This window comes from Apiospora phragmitis (assembly GCF_038363925.1).
Source record: "Apiospora phragmitis strain CBS 135458 chromosome Unknown utg000014l:1.0-1827420.0:1.0-1829600.0, whole genome shotgun sequence".
NCBI lineage: Eukaryota > Fungi > Ascomycota > Sordariomycetes > Amphisphaeriales > Apiosporaceae > Apiospora > Apiospora phragmitis.
This window is the reverse complement of record NW_027117414.1, coordinates 1,058,859-1,074,325: the sequence shown is the minus strand read 5'-3', so window position 1 is coordinate 1,074,325 and position 15,467 is coordinate 1,058,859. Positions and strand designations below refer to the sequence as shown.

The window sequence follows — 15,467 nt, the reverse complement described above, 5'->3', positions numbered from 1 at the left end:
GTCTCATGGTCGAATGAAAAATGATTAGCAAGTCACGCGATTACCTAATACAGCTGTACATTACGTTCCAACAGCCAAGCCTTACATCTGATGTTGTGTAGAATCTCCAGTACTCTGATAGGGGAGAGAAGTGACAGGGAGGTGGCCTGGTTCCGCATCCAGCAAGCAGGCCTCCATGGCAGGCAAAACACTGAACCAATTTGATTGACAGCTAACAAGGTCAACGAGGATTGGAAAATATCAGACAAGTACAAAAAATGATGGACCCAGCGGGAATCGAACCCGCGATCTTCCCATTGCGAATGGGACGTCTTACCCCTTGACCATGGGCCCTTGTTGTTGCCAGTGTTTCAACTGCTCATGTCTCATTGTCGATTATTCTGCTTGAAATAATTAGCAAGGCAGCTCAGTACAAACAAACGGATTGCTGGGAGAGTGGGTGGGGGTGGTGCCCTTCAAAGGCGGATTGGAGCAGCTCTCTGTTTTGCAATGGGGGAAGCCGCGGCCTGACGGTAAGGTGAGTACTCTAGGTACCTGGGTACGAATTTAGGATGTGTGTTTCTGGCCGGTTGACCACAGGCAAATAAAGTGCTGTTAGCTGATGCCGACACAGTTGGCCATAGCTACTGCGCTGTAGGGATATGTGACATTATCCGTTGGTATCGAGGTAGAATCGTGAGACAAGCCCAATATGCCCAGGCACGTATAACTGCAGTGAGATGCTATGTAAAAACCAACTCAGCATGTAGCCTCTCGAATGAGTGACGAGAACTGAGCTTAGGTATGATTCCTCAGACAGAGAAGTCATGGACAAAACGGAAAGGGGCATCCAAAGAACAAACCCTAGTATACAACTGGGGCCTCATGCGAACGCCATGGCACTTGACGAGTAAATAGACCCTTGAAGCGAGTTATGTCCGAGAGCAAAAACATGGTTCGCGCCCATTGATGACGATGTCCCCTGAAACGGCATGAATTGACTTTTTACCTGTACAACTCCCTAAACGCCGGTTGGATGCCAATGCAAAAACGCAAGCTCATCAGGTATAAATAGAAAACCTCGACCCTAGCTAAGCCTTCTCGTCCTTGAACTTCGCAATCCTCCTCTCGATATCCGCCTCCGTCTGCTGCATGGGGTTGAGCTTGCGGTCCCTCGCCATGGCCCGCGTATTGTCGCCGTGCTTGTCCATCAGGTCCTGCAGCCACTCCCGCTCGCGCTGGCTCTGGCCCCGGACGTGCTTCTGGCGCGGCCGGTTGGCCTCGGCCTCGAGCGCCTTGACGACGTCCGTGCGCACGCCGTCCTCGTTCTCCTCGATGCCGCCCCAGGTCTCGCTGTCGTCTTCCATATCTGCGTCCCCCTCCTCCTCGGCCTCCGAGTCCGTCTCCAGCGCGTTCAGCGGGTCGTTGAGCGGGTTGGGCTTCGCCTTCTTCGCGTTGGTGGAGAGGATGCGTACGATCTTGCCGTTCTCATCGCGCTCGACCCGCGCCTCGGTCACGACGCTGCCGTCCTGGCCCGCCGTCGCGATGGCGAAGGGGTCGGTCGGCTTGGTGGCGCGGCCCGTGGACTTCTTGGACCGCAGGTTGGGCTCGACGCCGCCGGTGGGCGCGTTGAGGCGGGACACGAGGCCCAGGCGGCGGAAGTTTTGCGTCGTGGTCAGGTCCTTGTCCCAGTTGTGGGCGATGATGTCGTTGCCCAGCGGGTTGGTGATGCGTCTCGGCTTGGACGAGGGCTGACGGACGGCGGGGCGGGAGGAACGCCGCTTCCTCTTTTGAAGTTCTCGACCCATTGTGTGTGTGTTTGTGACCTGGGCTTTCCTTTGCTGAGTAGGTGCAGTAGGAGACAAGGTAAGACCGATTTGATGCTACACTCCAGCTATGATTGATCGCTTCACTTAGGTGGTTTGGATGGCCTACAGGTGACTTTTTTTGTCTTATCTTATCGAAGCTGCTATAAAAATTCCAATCGCTAATGATATGTGGCGCAACCCCCCACTTCGGTGGCTGGAGCAGAAGGCAGGTATGTACAGGGGCCGTTTGAGCCACAACGCTTCCCCCACTCTTCTATCCATTTTATACACAATGCATTGTAGATATCCTCAATGTCATCCCCTGTATCCCTTGCTTGCTTGTATCTTCACGTGCTCGATCGGAAACGAGTTTCGCCAATTACGTAAATCGGTTCGGGGTAACAAGCACAGGGATGCGATGATGGACAAACATCTCGAGGCCAAAAAGGATACATAGGCACGTGCTGGCGCCAAGAAGCTTATCCTAACGACTGGGGTGGCTAGTGGGCGGAGCAAGGAAAGCGGAGAATAGAAATGGCTAACAACAGGATCGAAAAGAGGAGGGGCTTTCTGTGAAGTTCGTACATGTACGGGATAAGCGCCCGTGGATAATAACGACCTTCCCAATCCAGCCACCAATGGCCTGCGGGCATGGGCTGATTCCTCCAACTTGCCCTGGTCACCCAGTTCACAGGGGGGGTAACCTCCTTCAGCGCTGTTCGATGGTAGTCTGAAAAGCCAGGGCTCCTGGGCCCGTCGCTTACTGCTGCTAACATGGGTATTTTTGTTGTCTCTGGATGCCTTTCTTTTCCACTGGTTCTGGCTTGGAGACCCGTTCTTCTTCGACTCGGCCAAGGGACATCAGGGCCGAAGACTCCTGCCAAACTGGATGTATCTACTCCGCACGTAACGCACAGGGCTACCACAGTGGGAGAAACCTTGACACATGGACTCACTCGGCTGGTATTGCGTGCTCCTGCCACCTGCTGGTCCACGCCCCGTCCCTTCATCGTTTGATCGCCTCGGTGTATCTCGTTCCTACCATCAAAACCCTATTCGCTCCACCACACTGAACCAAAGGCAAGCCTTGCCCGGGCCGCTCCAGAACCTTGGGCCGGAATAGCAGCTAGGGCCGCGTGCCAACCGATGCGGCCCCTCCTACTACAATACCAGCGACCTTTAGGTTAGGTAGGAGCAGGGTTGGAGGGGATCCTCACCAGATCGACACTTGGACGCAGTCACGCAGGTCCAGAAGCAGTGCGAGAGAGTCTCGACCTCTCTCCTCTTCGTTGGGCTCGCTTACGCCAAGGTAGGGTAAGGAGAGGCAATTCTGTTACGTCTTACGGCCTCGTTACTGAGCAAACGTCTATCTCTCGGAGAGGTAGGTACATGGACGTGAAAGTACCCCTGTTTCTAGCGAGCGGCATCTACGTATGTAGCCTGTCGACGTGTTGGTAAATTGTGATAATAGACGCTTTCCCAAACGGCTGGCTTGCACATGGCGATGCCTGGACATCCTCCCCGTGGTAACAGGAATAAGGGATCTTAATAGGCCAGCGATATCATACTAGGAACGTTAGTGCCCGGTGTGTATTATCGCTCGATCCGCGCCTGGCCGAGATGCTCAAAGTTACAAGAACCTACCACGGCAGGCAGGAGGGACGGGGCTGCTTGTTTGCATGTGGCTGGGCGTACCATCACCACCACTGCTACCGTGACTTTTGTTTGCTACGAGACACGCCTGTCGTAATTACCGGCGGCTGACGTCAGGGATGATATTAGCATCCCAACTTTGTAAGGAAATCGCTATCCAAGCCATTTCCGTCGCCGACCTACAGGCAGTTGGGCATGCGAAGGTGCGGGTGAGACGGCGCCGTGGGACTTGGGTTGTAGTGTGCTTAACGTATACGCTGTGTAGAGTAATACTGGGCGCGCTGCAGAAATCAAGCCTTCGACTGCGGTGGAACTGTGGAGGCGCGCCTAAGGACGGTGGAAACCATGGAAACCGTGGAAAGTCTCCCAGAGGTTCAGTCGTCGGGATTGTGTGCTGTTTGTGTCTAGTGGTATTTCCTATTTCCAGGGTATTATGTTGTTCAGGGGTCCAAAATAATGGCTTACATACCACGTCGTGGCCATGTATCGTTGATGTACATGTATCCATCGTCCTTGAACCCCACCCACACATTTGCAGGGCTAGATATGTACTTCTTGGCCGATCGTTTACTGTGCCAATGTCGCGGCGTCCTACAGTATGGTTAATGGGTGGTGGTGGATGAACTATGGAAATCAGGTTTTATAGTGCCCATCGGTGCGGACAGGCCGTCGCGAGAGTGAGGGTCCTCAAGTATGTGATTGCAATTGCAGGAGGGAATCGGAGTGGGTTGCCGGGCTGGAAGATCGGCTATCGCGCACTTCTTACTATGTATAGCCAAGTGCCCTGTGCCCACAGGCCGGCTGCATCGAGAAATGCAAGCAGGGTCGTGGGGTGGGCTGTGTGGTGTCGGCCTTTCGGTCATTTGCTATTTGCTGTGCTACCCCTCTGTACCGAATAGCGACAGCGTATCGTTTACTATTAGCTTTTGCCATTAGCTTCACTTCAACGTTCACATCCATCTGGTAGTGACGTGTTGGTTGAGGGCCACAAGCTCTCCACGCATCATGGTCATATCAGTTGATGGTAGTCTCTCTCCCTTTGAGGGGAGGGGGTGAGGATCACGGTTTGACTCGAGCACAAGTCCTGGCAATCATACACAGTAAGGGAGATAAAGTGTGGGTGGTACATTGGCCTGAGTGAGCGCTGTTCAAGTCCGTTGTGCGGTGGTATGCTCTATATATCCTCCTATGGTAAAGTCGTCATTTGAAAACAGCACTCGGACGCGCCCGTCTTGAAAGACTTCCCAAGCAAACCTAGTATCATCAAATTCCGTCTCTTTTGTAAAGCCCAACCCATCCCGCCATATTGGGAGTCATGTCGAGAATCGTATCCGTAAAGCCATTATCCATCAAGAATTCCACAGTGATGCCCATCCATAGTTGTACAAGATAAAAATCAAAGTACCCCCAAACGCCATGAACATGATCCGTTCGCAATGCTCGTAAGAGGGGAAACCACTTTCCCGTTCGTGTGTATGTATATATGCCGTAAGATCTCAAAACATCATCCATTCCACCTCGACACCGGCCCCTCCAATGCACTTAGTCCAGTTGAATGGGCCTCTTCGTTGTCCTAGCCTGTTGCTGGAAGTCGACTCGGCGTCGCGGTATTCGCCAGCCCAGAGTCGTTCGAGCACGTCGCTGGCAGAAAGGTTATTCACTGCAAAGAAGGTCAAGTTAGCAAAGGGGAACTTCCAGGTGGCGTACGGATTGGACCAGCCGTATAGCCAAGAAACAGAGACAACTTTGCGGCCGTCGAGACAACACTGTCATGACCATATAGGGGGTTTACTTACTGTACCCACTGCGCGACATGATTTCGTGGCACTTGTTGCGCACGATATTCTGTTGCAGCTCATTGACGCATTCACTGCCGGCCACGAAGAGCGGCCAAAGCAGGAATTTTTCCGCGCTGCTGCCGGTTTCGAGTGAGGTTGCGTAGTAGACAACCTGACTGACCAAGTTGCGGAAGCTCTCATGGCTAGAGGGGATATTCGGGGACGCCAGGCGTTCGATATACAGGAGAGCCGCATAGCGGAACGCTTCAGAAAGCGATCCCAGATCTCGAATCAGGCTCGGGGTCGGGGAGCCGGGCAGAGACGCCATGAGGCGATGGGGCTCGAAATCCCAGCTCTGGAGAGCGCTGCGCGCCTCTTTCCACTCGCGCCAGAAGGTCGAGCGGTGGTCTTCGTAGGAGGGCGACGAGCAAAGGCCGGAGGAGATGAGCTCCTCGTCATCCAGTTGTGTGGCGAAGCCGTTGCCATCAAAGCGGTGCGCAACGCTGGCGACAGTGAAGAAGTCCCCTACTTGTGAGCTCTTGAAGGTGTGAGAAGGCGAAGCCAATGGTGAGGAGGCAGAGGGCGTTCCAATACGGCCCGTAGCGGTGGTTAGGGGGCTAGATACTGGCCGGTGTTGAGAAAGCATATTTAAACGGCTAAGTTTCAAGACTGTCTTGAACAGTTCTCTGTCACATCCGACAAAAAGCTCGGCTCCTGGGGGTAGAAGGTGAGAATCTGATGGCACGCCATAAAATGTATGGTTCAGTTGGGCCTCGCGGTCGTTTATGCTTGCTGATATAGCGTCAAAGTAGGTAAAGAGGGCTTCCATCCATGCTGAATCACTGGAAGCTTGATAAGGTGCCGAATTCCGCATGCTCAGGATCTTCTTCACCCCGGCGAATTGTGTATGAAACTTTGCAATGCCCGACTCCACCATGCGGTAGTGGCAGAGCAGCAGGATGGTCGCCAGAACAGAGTCATGGCAAGACTTGGACGAGTCATTCAGTTGCTGGTTCAGCAAATGTACCGCTAGGTTGCGGTGTTGGTATTCCTCAGACAGTGGTACATCATCAGACTGGGCTTCGTGGCTGTCGGAGCTTAGACGCTCAGGTGAGTCTCGCGTGTGTTGTCCAAGACTCAACCTTCTCTTCATCCTCAGATTGCACGCCGCCAGTGCGCAGATGGCATGTTGCAGGCTTCGACTGCTGGATGCTAAGCGCAAAATGTGGTCTCGGAAAGGGTTGTTTGGCCCGTCAATGAGTACCATGGAAGGGCACATGGTATTCTCGTAATAGTCAATAAAGAAAGGCATCTTGGCGATGAGATCAGGGGTTACTTGTATCGAGTGCCCTTCGAAGGGAGCCGCCAGAGGGCCCTGCTCGGAGCAGAAGATGTTTAGATCTTCGTCTCTGGAATTAGTGTGTGCCCAGTAGTGTCCGGTCGAGCTGGGGCTTGTGCTGAAGTTTTCAACATCATGGACGCCTTGTAGTCATTGTGAGCGAGATTCGAGCGTAAGGTAGAAAGGAATCTCACTTAGTGTGTCACTGTCTGCTGCAAGGAATTTTGAGGCACCCACTTGACTTTCAAAGGCGTCCGGGTGCGAGCTGAGACTTGAGCTTGGTTCCGAAGGGGCATAGATCAGGCCAGGGCACGAGGTCGGTCCTCTTTGGTCTATTAAGATGGCGGACGCGGGACTCCGGGGTACGGGTGAGTTATGCCCATGGTAGTTGTCGTATAAGAGACTCGAGCTGTTCATGAAATGCATGTCCTCGCGAGGAAAAGAATGGCTCATGGGTGAGATGGCATACTCGACATCGCTAAGAGAGTCCACGGACGAGGCGAGGCCATCGGCAATACCAGAGTAATGGCCAAGGGACGTGTTTAGTTTCTGGATTCTCGGGTGCTCGTTGCTGGCGAAGGACATACCTCCCCAACCCTGTGATGTTGCTGAGGGGGTCGTCTCGCCCTGTGAATAGCGGGCGAACTCCTGGTATGTTGCGTACGGTGTGGAGGGTATCGAACCTGGGTGGTCATGGTGGTAGTCGACGTCGTCTCTTGAGTTCCCATCCTCGTGATCACCCCACTGGCTGGTGACTATACTGGAGTTGGCTCTGGCTCGAGCTGGTGTTGTTACCCTTTTCCCGACTGGCGCAACTGGCGGTGCCTTGGCGATCGGTAACGAGAGCCCTCGCAGCTTGCCCCGACTTGCTACTCCAACACCCCAGGTTAACTGAGTCTTGTAACCCGAACATTCGTTCCCAATCTCGAGGCATTGGGAACAGTATGGCCGCCGGCGGTCACATTTTGCGTTGCGCTTCATGCAGGCGAAGCAGTCGTCAGCCGCTCCTCCGGCAGGTGCCCGTCTCCGACGTTTGCGGGCAGCCTGCGCATCCTTGGCCGCAGTCGAATTTGGTTGTGGGGGAAGCGAGACGGTCATGGCTCTAATGTATGCAGCAGCTGTAGGGTAAGGTAAGACTCGTTCTCTAGGTCCAGGCACACACGATAAGTCGAAAAGGGAAGCTTCTTCTACACGGCAAAAGGTCTGAAACTTTGAGCCCTCAGAGAGCGTGTCTTTGACTGGCGTGGGTAAATGGAGTTAATATGGAAAAGATAGGATCGGTATGTAGGTATGACAGTGTGTACGAGGTTCAATGGGGGTGCAGGGTCACAGGCGCAGAGCAAACGGGACAAGCAGATATAAGTTAAGGATCGCTCATCAGGAACGCATCCATACATTGTACACAACAACGAACCCCCCAAGCTCTAGACTACTTTAGTACGGTACTGTCCGAGTACATGCAGGGCCCTGTGATGCTGATGGGTCTGCCGCTGGATGGGTGGGAGGCGATAGCATACCGGGGGAAGCGGACATTGGGAAGAGTATGGGCAACGGGTACAAGTTCTGTACGGGGGCCGAACATCGAGGAGGGGGGGTGATTCGTCCAGAACCGGTGGACGCGACAATAAGAGATCAGCGGGATATACCCTCGAAAGAGAACAAGGGTGCTGGGTCGACCAGGGGTCCCCTGTAGCAGCAGAACACTCGTTGCAGGTACGTACATGTATGCATCTGCCTACCTGCAGCTCGCTGAGAGACAGGGGGAGCAGTCGAAGAGTCCAATGAGGGCTGGGAGAAAGCAATGCCACCCCGTTGGCCGCTGCCGCCACGGCGGCTTTGACGAGATGGGATATGATGGGTACCTTAAGCATGGCTACCTAGGCATGAGGTATGTATGCGTGTAATCCATCTTTCGAGAAGACGGCGAGAAAGAAAGGCAGCCTGATGCTCCCACCCAATGGGAGACGACGAACAAGGCCCGATTTGTGCGGAAAAGCTGCAAGGACCGAGTCCCTACACATATCTTGCTAGTAGGTTATTGATGTATGCGAGTGCGTATCCGGATAGTGCATTTGCACGCGAGCACCTTTGGTCAGAAACATGCGGCATTCTTCAGTCGACTCACCTCGTACCTACTGTAGTAGCAGGAGAGCTGTAAGAGAGAGGCGAAAGTGCCACTGTTTTGTTGTCGGAGCTTAAATGATATAATCCGGGCCTACAACTGGTTTGAAATCGGAGTGCTGGCTCGTGTTCCTGTACTTTACCGAGAGCAGGAGCAGGGGAATGAATCGGCGTCTTTGGCGGGGGAACCCAGGTGCTATCACAGGGTCGGAGCTAGGTAATGGGTACTGTAAGTAAATAATGTCATGGGTGGTTTAGTCGTGACATAGTGAGTCGGTCCACTATTCAAGCGTCGCTAATGGACGATGATGGATCTGAGGTGCCGGTCCCTTAGCATGAGCATTGGAGGTTTCTTTTTCCCTCTCTTGCCTCTGTACTTTTGATGCATCATGTCGTATTCTACCAACTTATTCATGTGCGGCCGTTGCGAACAGGATTTTGTAAGCAAGAGACAGTCTCATCACGAGTCCGTTTGCCTGCCTACATGATACCAATGTAAGATCAGAAGTCAGTTCAAGCTGGAAGTAGCGGTCACGTTGGTTAGTGTCGAAGTTTATTTCCATCTAGTCTTGTATCTTTTGGAATCTATCCATCACGGCCGTCAGAAGCCAACATGACGGCATGCTCCTCTTCCCAGTAGTATATGCGCGATGAGACGAGACAGCGGTGCTATTTTAGTATGCGTTTGCATATAGGCTACAGGCTATTCTTCGACCCTACAGATATTGATGTAGTCTTGGGAAGAAACTTGAAAGAGAGTCTGGTCTGGTGGATTATACCTATCGCAGACGAGGCTCGAAGCCACCCAGGTACGTGGTCAGGTACAGTACTCGCCCACTTTCCACATTGAATGAGCGGGTGTGCGAGGTACCCGCAGCAGAATCCCGCATCCTGTTTCCCCCGCCCGATACCCAGGCTTGCACAGGATTGGTCCAGCCGGGATAAATACCTGAATTCGCTGACCACGTCCATTTATGTAAAGAAATAAGGAATGTGGATAGAGTGGAAGAAGCGCTGTCTGTCTGTCTCTTGGATACCGCTCCGACTAATAAGCTCACCTCACCTGAGTACAACGGGGGCCAGCCTTGCCGACTTCCCGTACACACCTATTTGACCAAAGTTGGTCCCTAGGTACAGGTGGGCATGTCCTTGTCTATCATCGAGTTACCGATAGAAAAGAGAACGAAGAAGAAGAAGAAGAAAAAAAAAAGGTAAACAGCGTGACAGCAGGGGGCAAGAAAGAACTGGTAATGGAATTGACTTTAATTTCCTTTCAAGAATCGAAGGGGTTCCTGCCAACAGTCAAGTCGGGTGGAAAACCGAGGGAGAGTGCAAGATTTCTTGGTGTGCGCCCAAGTGCCGCCCCAGTCGTCTGTCCTCGCTACGTGAAGCGAGCAGCACACCTGCCTTGGTATATTTCGGGGTTTGAATAGAGAAGTAACAACATAGGTACGGATTCTTACTCGCCAGCCAGACACGATTAGGTCATTCTACGTGTGCGGCCGGGGAATGCGTGGATCAAAAGTCCATCGTATGCCGACGGGACACAACTGAGCTAGTCGTTGGAAATGAGGGATGTCCTTTCGATAGAGAACACACTATCCGTACTTGGCTAGTTTCGCCGCGTCTCTTGCCCGTTCGTAGTGCATGTAGTAGCGTGTGGCTTGCCTTCAAAGTAACGAGTGTCACTCACTGAAGAGGTGCCAGATCTGGGCATTGATGTGACTCGAATTGATCCAACGACGACAGCTTCTAGAGATGAGCCAGCTACATGGAGACTCGCACATAATAATATAGAACGGCCTGAACCTTACACAGGTGTTGATAGTGGTCATTTCCTGGCATCTTGCAAGTACAGACAGCTTCTGGTACAGCAGCGAATCTCGGAAAGTGGAGTGTAGGAATCTCAACCCACTTCGAATCGCCAGTGAGCAGCCATGGCAAGGGGTGGGCCAACTGATATCTACGACTACTATATTGCATCCCACTTTTCTGAAGATTGGTAACGAGCTCCGGGCTGATAAGCAAACCCAAAGTAACGACAACCGTTGACAATGGATCTCTGCCCTTGTCTGCTTGTAGTCCTCCTTCCCACCTCCGGCCTCTGGTTCCTAACCTACACGGTAACAAGACTAGAGACTACACCGTCGCATTGGCTCGTCTTATTTTAACACGTCACGTCAGACTGGCCTGTCCACAAGCCATTACCCACATGCGTGCTGCTGCTTCCAGGCTGGAGCAAAGAGCCCAATAATAGCACGTGCACAAATATGTACATACCTACATGTAGGCTGCTGGCCAGGCCAGACAGATTGTGATGCGTCTTGCAGGACAGCCAGAAACGTTGCAGAGCTTATGCGCTCTGCCATGGCCCAGAAGGAGGGTGCGTTGCATTCGGGGAACACATGCTGGGAGATACAGCCACGTCCGCCTCAAGTTGAAAGGCTTCCATGAAAGCTTCCACCTCTTATCTATGACCCCCAGCTGTCGTCTTCTATGCAGCTCCCTTTCTGGGACCACACCGAGCCATGACAGCCAGTAAGTGAAGGGAGCCGCTGGCATCACTTCCAATATCAAAATCATATGTGTATTCTAGCAACAGGTGCCTAGGAATAGCATGATGGAAGTCTAATTGCCGCTGTCGGATGCTGGCATTGTCTGGTGCCTCAGTCAAAACGTCTGACATCTCTCTTGAAACATCATGCCATCTAATGTTGCTTGAATCCTCTCGGAGATTTTGAGGGACTTATCGGGCCGTGCCTCCATTCCTTTGGGAAAAGCAACGAGTCCGAACAAGCGCCCGAACTGCGCACAGCAATAAACCCTCCCTCGTCCTGTTGTCTAAACAAGAGGTATGGCGTTGTTGTGACTCCATGTTGAGGACCCTCTAACGTACTGAAAGATGTAACAGCATGTAACAGCGTGCCGGTGATGGGGACCCATTCGGGCATAACCAGTCAGATCGACGTACCTGACAGTTCGGCCGGCAACGATAACAGCGCAGCAGTCAATGCTCATTTCAAGGACGGGCGCAACACCCGCTCCGATGCCACGCTCTCTGGCAACGGCACACGCTGAAAGCATAAGTGTGTGTGTTGTATTGCTTCGGCGGGCGCTTTTTAGGGATTTTCGTCGTCATCCGCGTCAGCAACTGAACCAGGCTGACTCCCAAGACCCAGCATGGCAAGGCCAGACCCTCTCTGATGCTGCACGCAACTGGGCCAATATGGACGTTTAGCCCGGTACGGCTCGTCGCCGAAGCCTGCTTATGCGCCACAGCACTGATTCACTCTGCTGTACACTGTCATCTTTCGTCAGAGTCCTGGACAAGTTTCGCGTAGCGGTCGGGTGCCCTGGCCCAAAAGCCCACTACCGACAAACAACCTCGGCATCTTGAAAATAGCGTGCGGCGTAAGACGTCCGCTGCATATACTACTGAGAATACCTCCCCCCTAGCGTCTGTCTCCATCACGAAGGAAGCAGGACCTACAGGCTACAGGGCGAGGAATTTCTCCGTACATGGCGGCGCTAAAGGGCGAGGACAGCCCGCATTAAACCAGCTTTAGGACCCCCGGAAGATGTGTGCCCAACTTTTCGAAATCTGGGGCAACACCCCCACCTTTCTTTTAGTATGTATTCATCGTCTAAGTCTCCCGGCACTCTAGTAGTACAGCCAAACACCGAATTTCGTATTTTACCAGTCTAGTGAGAAATTGACGCGGTGGCTTGACAGGACTCTATTCAAGTTTCACAGTAGCAGAGACTAGGTAGATAGAAACCAACCTTAGGTCACCGCGGAAACGTGGAGTGCCGGAGCTAGTCCACTTACATAAGACTGCCCTAGCCCTCTGCTATGTTTTGCAGTAAATAATCACACGACACGCCAAGAGGGCTTCAACGGGCAGCATCTGATCCAGTCGTCTCTTCCCCGCGCTTGAGGTCATGGTGCTCTTTCCAAATTCCTGGGGTTGATCGCAGGCCTGGTCCGGGGGTTACATCTGCCAGCAAGTCACAGGCGTCTTCATGACTAACAGAAATGCAATCGATCTCGGGGGCATGCCTAGTCTGAAAAGCCAAAGGTCACGACGTCCATAATTACGGCGTCTGCCGGGGTTCGACGGAATGGGTGCTGTTCTTTCGCATCTTTCCATCATGCTTTCGAAACGAATAATACACTTTCGTGTTTATTTGAACGTGCGGATTTGGCATAACACAAACGCCACGGTCGGGAGGGATGGCAGTGGCTCAAAACAACCATACACACTAGAAGGCCCGAAGAACTGCATCTAGACAGGGACACTAACCCAAGTTTGTGAGATGGCCTCAGCCTCTCCCGCCTCTTGCGAATGAATCAGACGCTTGTATCGAGGCAAGGAGGTGCCACTGGCTGCTGATTTGGCAGGATGAGACCCCTGAAGGAACCATGTATATCGACAGTTACATCCCCATTGGTTGGTGTCCACTCCATGGCCGACCTAGCCCCCCTCATCTCCGAGTTTCCAGACGCCTCCTGGGACGCAAGTCATTTTGTAGCTGTTGCGGTGATCGTCGAGGAAGACGGCTGGAATTGCCGTCTCATGGGACTGATCTGCATCGAAAGCTGGCCCATCTGATCCGTATCTTGGCAACCATTGAGATTCCCATCATGGGATCAGCGCGCAAGAACGTCTGGGTAAACATAGCGCACCAAAGCTTGGCCTTTGATGCGCCTTTACCGTGCAGTCGGTTTTCTGATTGTATCAATCGCTGCGCTGGTACAAAGCAACCAGTGGCGCATTTTAGGTAACAATCTTTAAATCATCTTGAAATCAAAAAGAAGTATCTTGACATGTACCTGCTCGCAATGAACTGCTTCGGCAAAAGTATTTCGCTGTAGGGAGAACGAGTGCAGCGAGATGTCATTCTGCCTTTTCTTTTATTAAACGCCGGCATCATCTAGCAACGCTCGCAAGATGCTAGGAAGAAAAAGTTGGATGGTGGTGTGGGAAGGTATAGCACTCCATAGTCATTCCACTGCAGCAGCCGTGAGTACGGTGGTTGCGAGTGGAAGGGGAAGGACGAGCAGCCAGACCAGCGCTGGCTCACTCTCACGAACTATTGAAAACGAGTAGTGCAGCCCAGTTTCTTGGAGCAACCCACCATAACCAGAAGATGGCGTCGATTGGGTGAACGCAATGAAGAACCGATGATTGGGGTGTACCTCTTATGTACGTATGATTCCACGGGCTACAGGACGATGAATACCAACTGGCAGACACTACTAGACTGACAAATTATAGGCCGTAGCCAGAGCCGTAGCCAGAGGCCTCTAGCATTTTAGCACCTAGGTTAGGGAGGATGGATACTAACACCAGCATTAGCCAACAAGTCGCATCTCAGTTCTCAGTTCTCAGTTCTCAAGCTAAAAGGACTGGCAACGTTGCACATCTTGGCACTGCTGGGAATACGCAGACCACCAATGAGATCCTGCCGCCCCAGGCTGGTGAGGTGGGGTGACGGTGATGGCGAGAGGTGCATCCGACAACGCTCACCGAGGTATCCCAAGAGCACGCACGGTACTTTGCGAATATAACGGCACATCGTCGATGGCTACAGATGCTAGTAATCCGAGATAAATCGCCGGACCAACGGCCAATTGCTTGAGTTGGATGATAGACTACATCATCGTCTTACCAACTCGCTACTCTTACTTTATCTATCTCATGAACGATAACAGTCGCCTGACCGCTCTAACGAGTGCCCCCCACACATTGCAATCTACTGTACTCTGCTGTCTGTAGAAAAAGCAGACAGACAGTTAGTTACACGACAGACAGCAGTCGATGCTGCTGACTCTCCCCCGCATCAGCAACATGATAGTACATTGGCCTCCCAATGAGAGCGGCGTGCTCACTAATTCAAGCCAGCGGCAACGAACAATGTTCTGTGCGATTCGTGTGGATGGTAATATATTGATATGCTATAATTCTCTCGTGCAGATCCAACGAGCTGGCACGCGTATTAATAGTAAGGTAAGACGTGAGATATCACGTTCCCATATTTTCTCTCGATTTCTCTCTCTCCCCTTCCCTCTTCCTTGTTCGCTCGCCAGTCACGCAGCACGGCCCGTGGGAAGTCAATATATTCCGATGCCACCACACGCTGCGGCGCCGCATCATGTCATTCCTGCTGCTGTCTCCTCGAGCGAGGCAGGTCTTGAATGTTGGGCTTCTAAGGCCCAAAAAGAAAACAAACTAGCAGTGTGTGTCTTACAGCGATGTCATGCTCACCCCCAAGCCGGAGGGAAAAAGCTATTGACGAGTACCAAAACTGCCGAGTCCCTCTCGAGCTTCTGCAGTATGGCGCGGGTGACCCTCTAGAAGTCTTACTATTGCATTTATTATCGCCATGGACTGTCAGTGTCCATGCACCTATCTTGTGACAGGCTGGGCTGCAAGCCCTCGGGCAGAAGGCCGTTGAAGAGCAGTTCGCGATATCCGATCACGCCAGGTGCCAAATAATGCATAGTTCCTGCCTCTGCTACTGTCAGACTGGAAGTGTGGGTGAAGAACGTTTGCGTTATCCTTGGCAGTCAGGAGAGCATTCTTACGCTAGATTAGGTAGACATCACTGCATCGCATTTCAACTGCAAATACAGCTAGTTTTGATAGTATTCTCCGGGGTCTGCGTGAACTCCAATAATGGTGGTATGCTTTCCCACCTTGGTTTCGTTGGGGGAAATGCAACTTGATCACATGTTGGAGCTTCATTCGCTTTTGATATGGACCCTGGCTATTTACCCCCACGGGT

At 52.4% G+C, this 15,467-nt stretch overlaps 2 protein-coding genes across 2 annotated transcripts; both read right to left on the bottom strand.

The window, feature by feature from the left end:
• Positions 1–1,070: 1,070 nt before the first annotated feature.
• PG994_014953 (uncharacterized protein) lies at positions 1,071–1,787 on the bottom strand (the record flags this gene model as incomplete). Its single annotated transcript, XM_066866362.1, has 1 exon — positions 1,071–1,787. One exon carries the CDS (start codon positions 1,785–1,787, stop codon positions 1,071–1,073), a length of 717 nt encoding a protein of 238 aa, XP_066708038.1.
• Positions 1,788–4,936: 3,149 nt separating this feature from the next.
• Positions 4,937–7,655, bottom strand: PG994_014952 (Fungal transcriptional regulatory protein; the record flags this gene model as incomplete). The annotated part of the gene is made up of 3 exons (XM_066866361.1): positions 4,937–5,100; positions 5,237–6,700; positions 6,752–7,655. The coding sequence occupies 3 exons, from the start codon at positions 7,653–7,655 to the stop codon at positions 4,937–4,939; spliced, it is 2,532 nt and encodes an 843-aa protein (XP_066708037.1).
• Between the last annotated feature and the right edge of the window lie 7,812 nt (positions 7,656–15,467).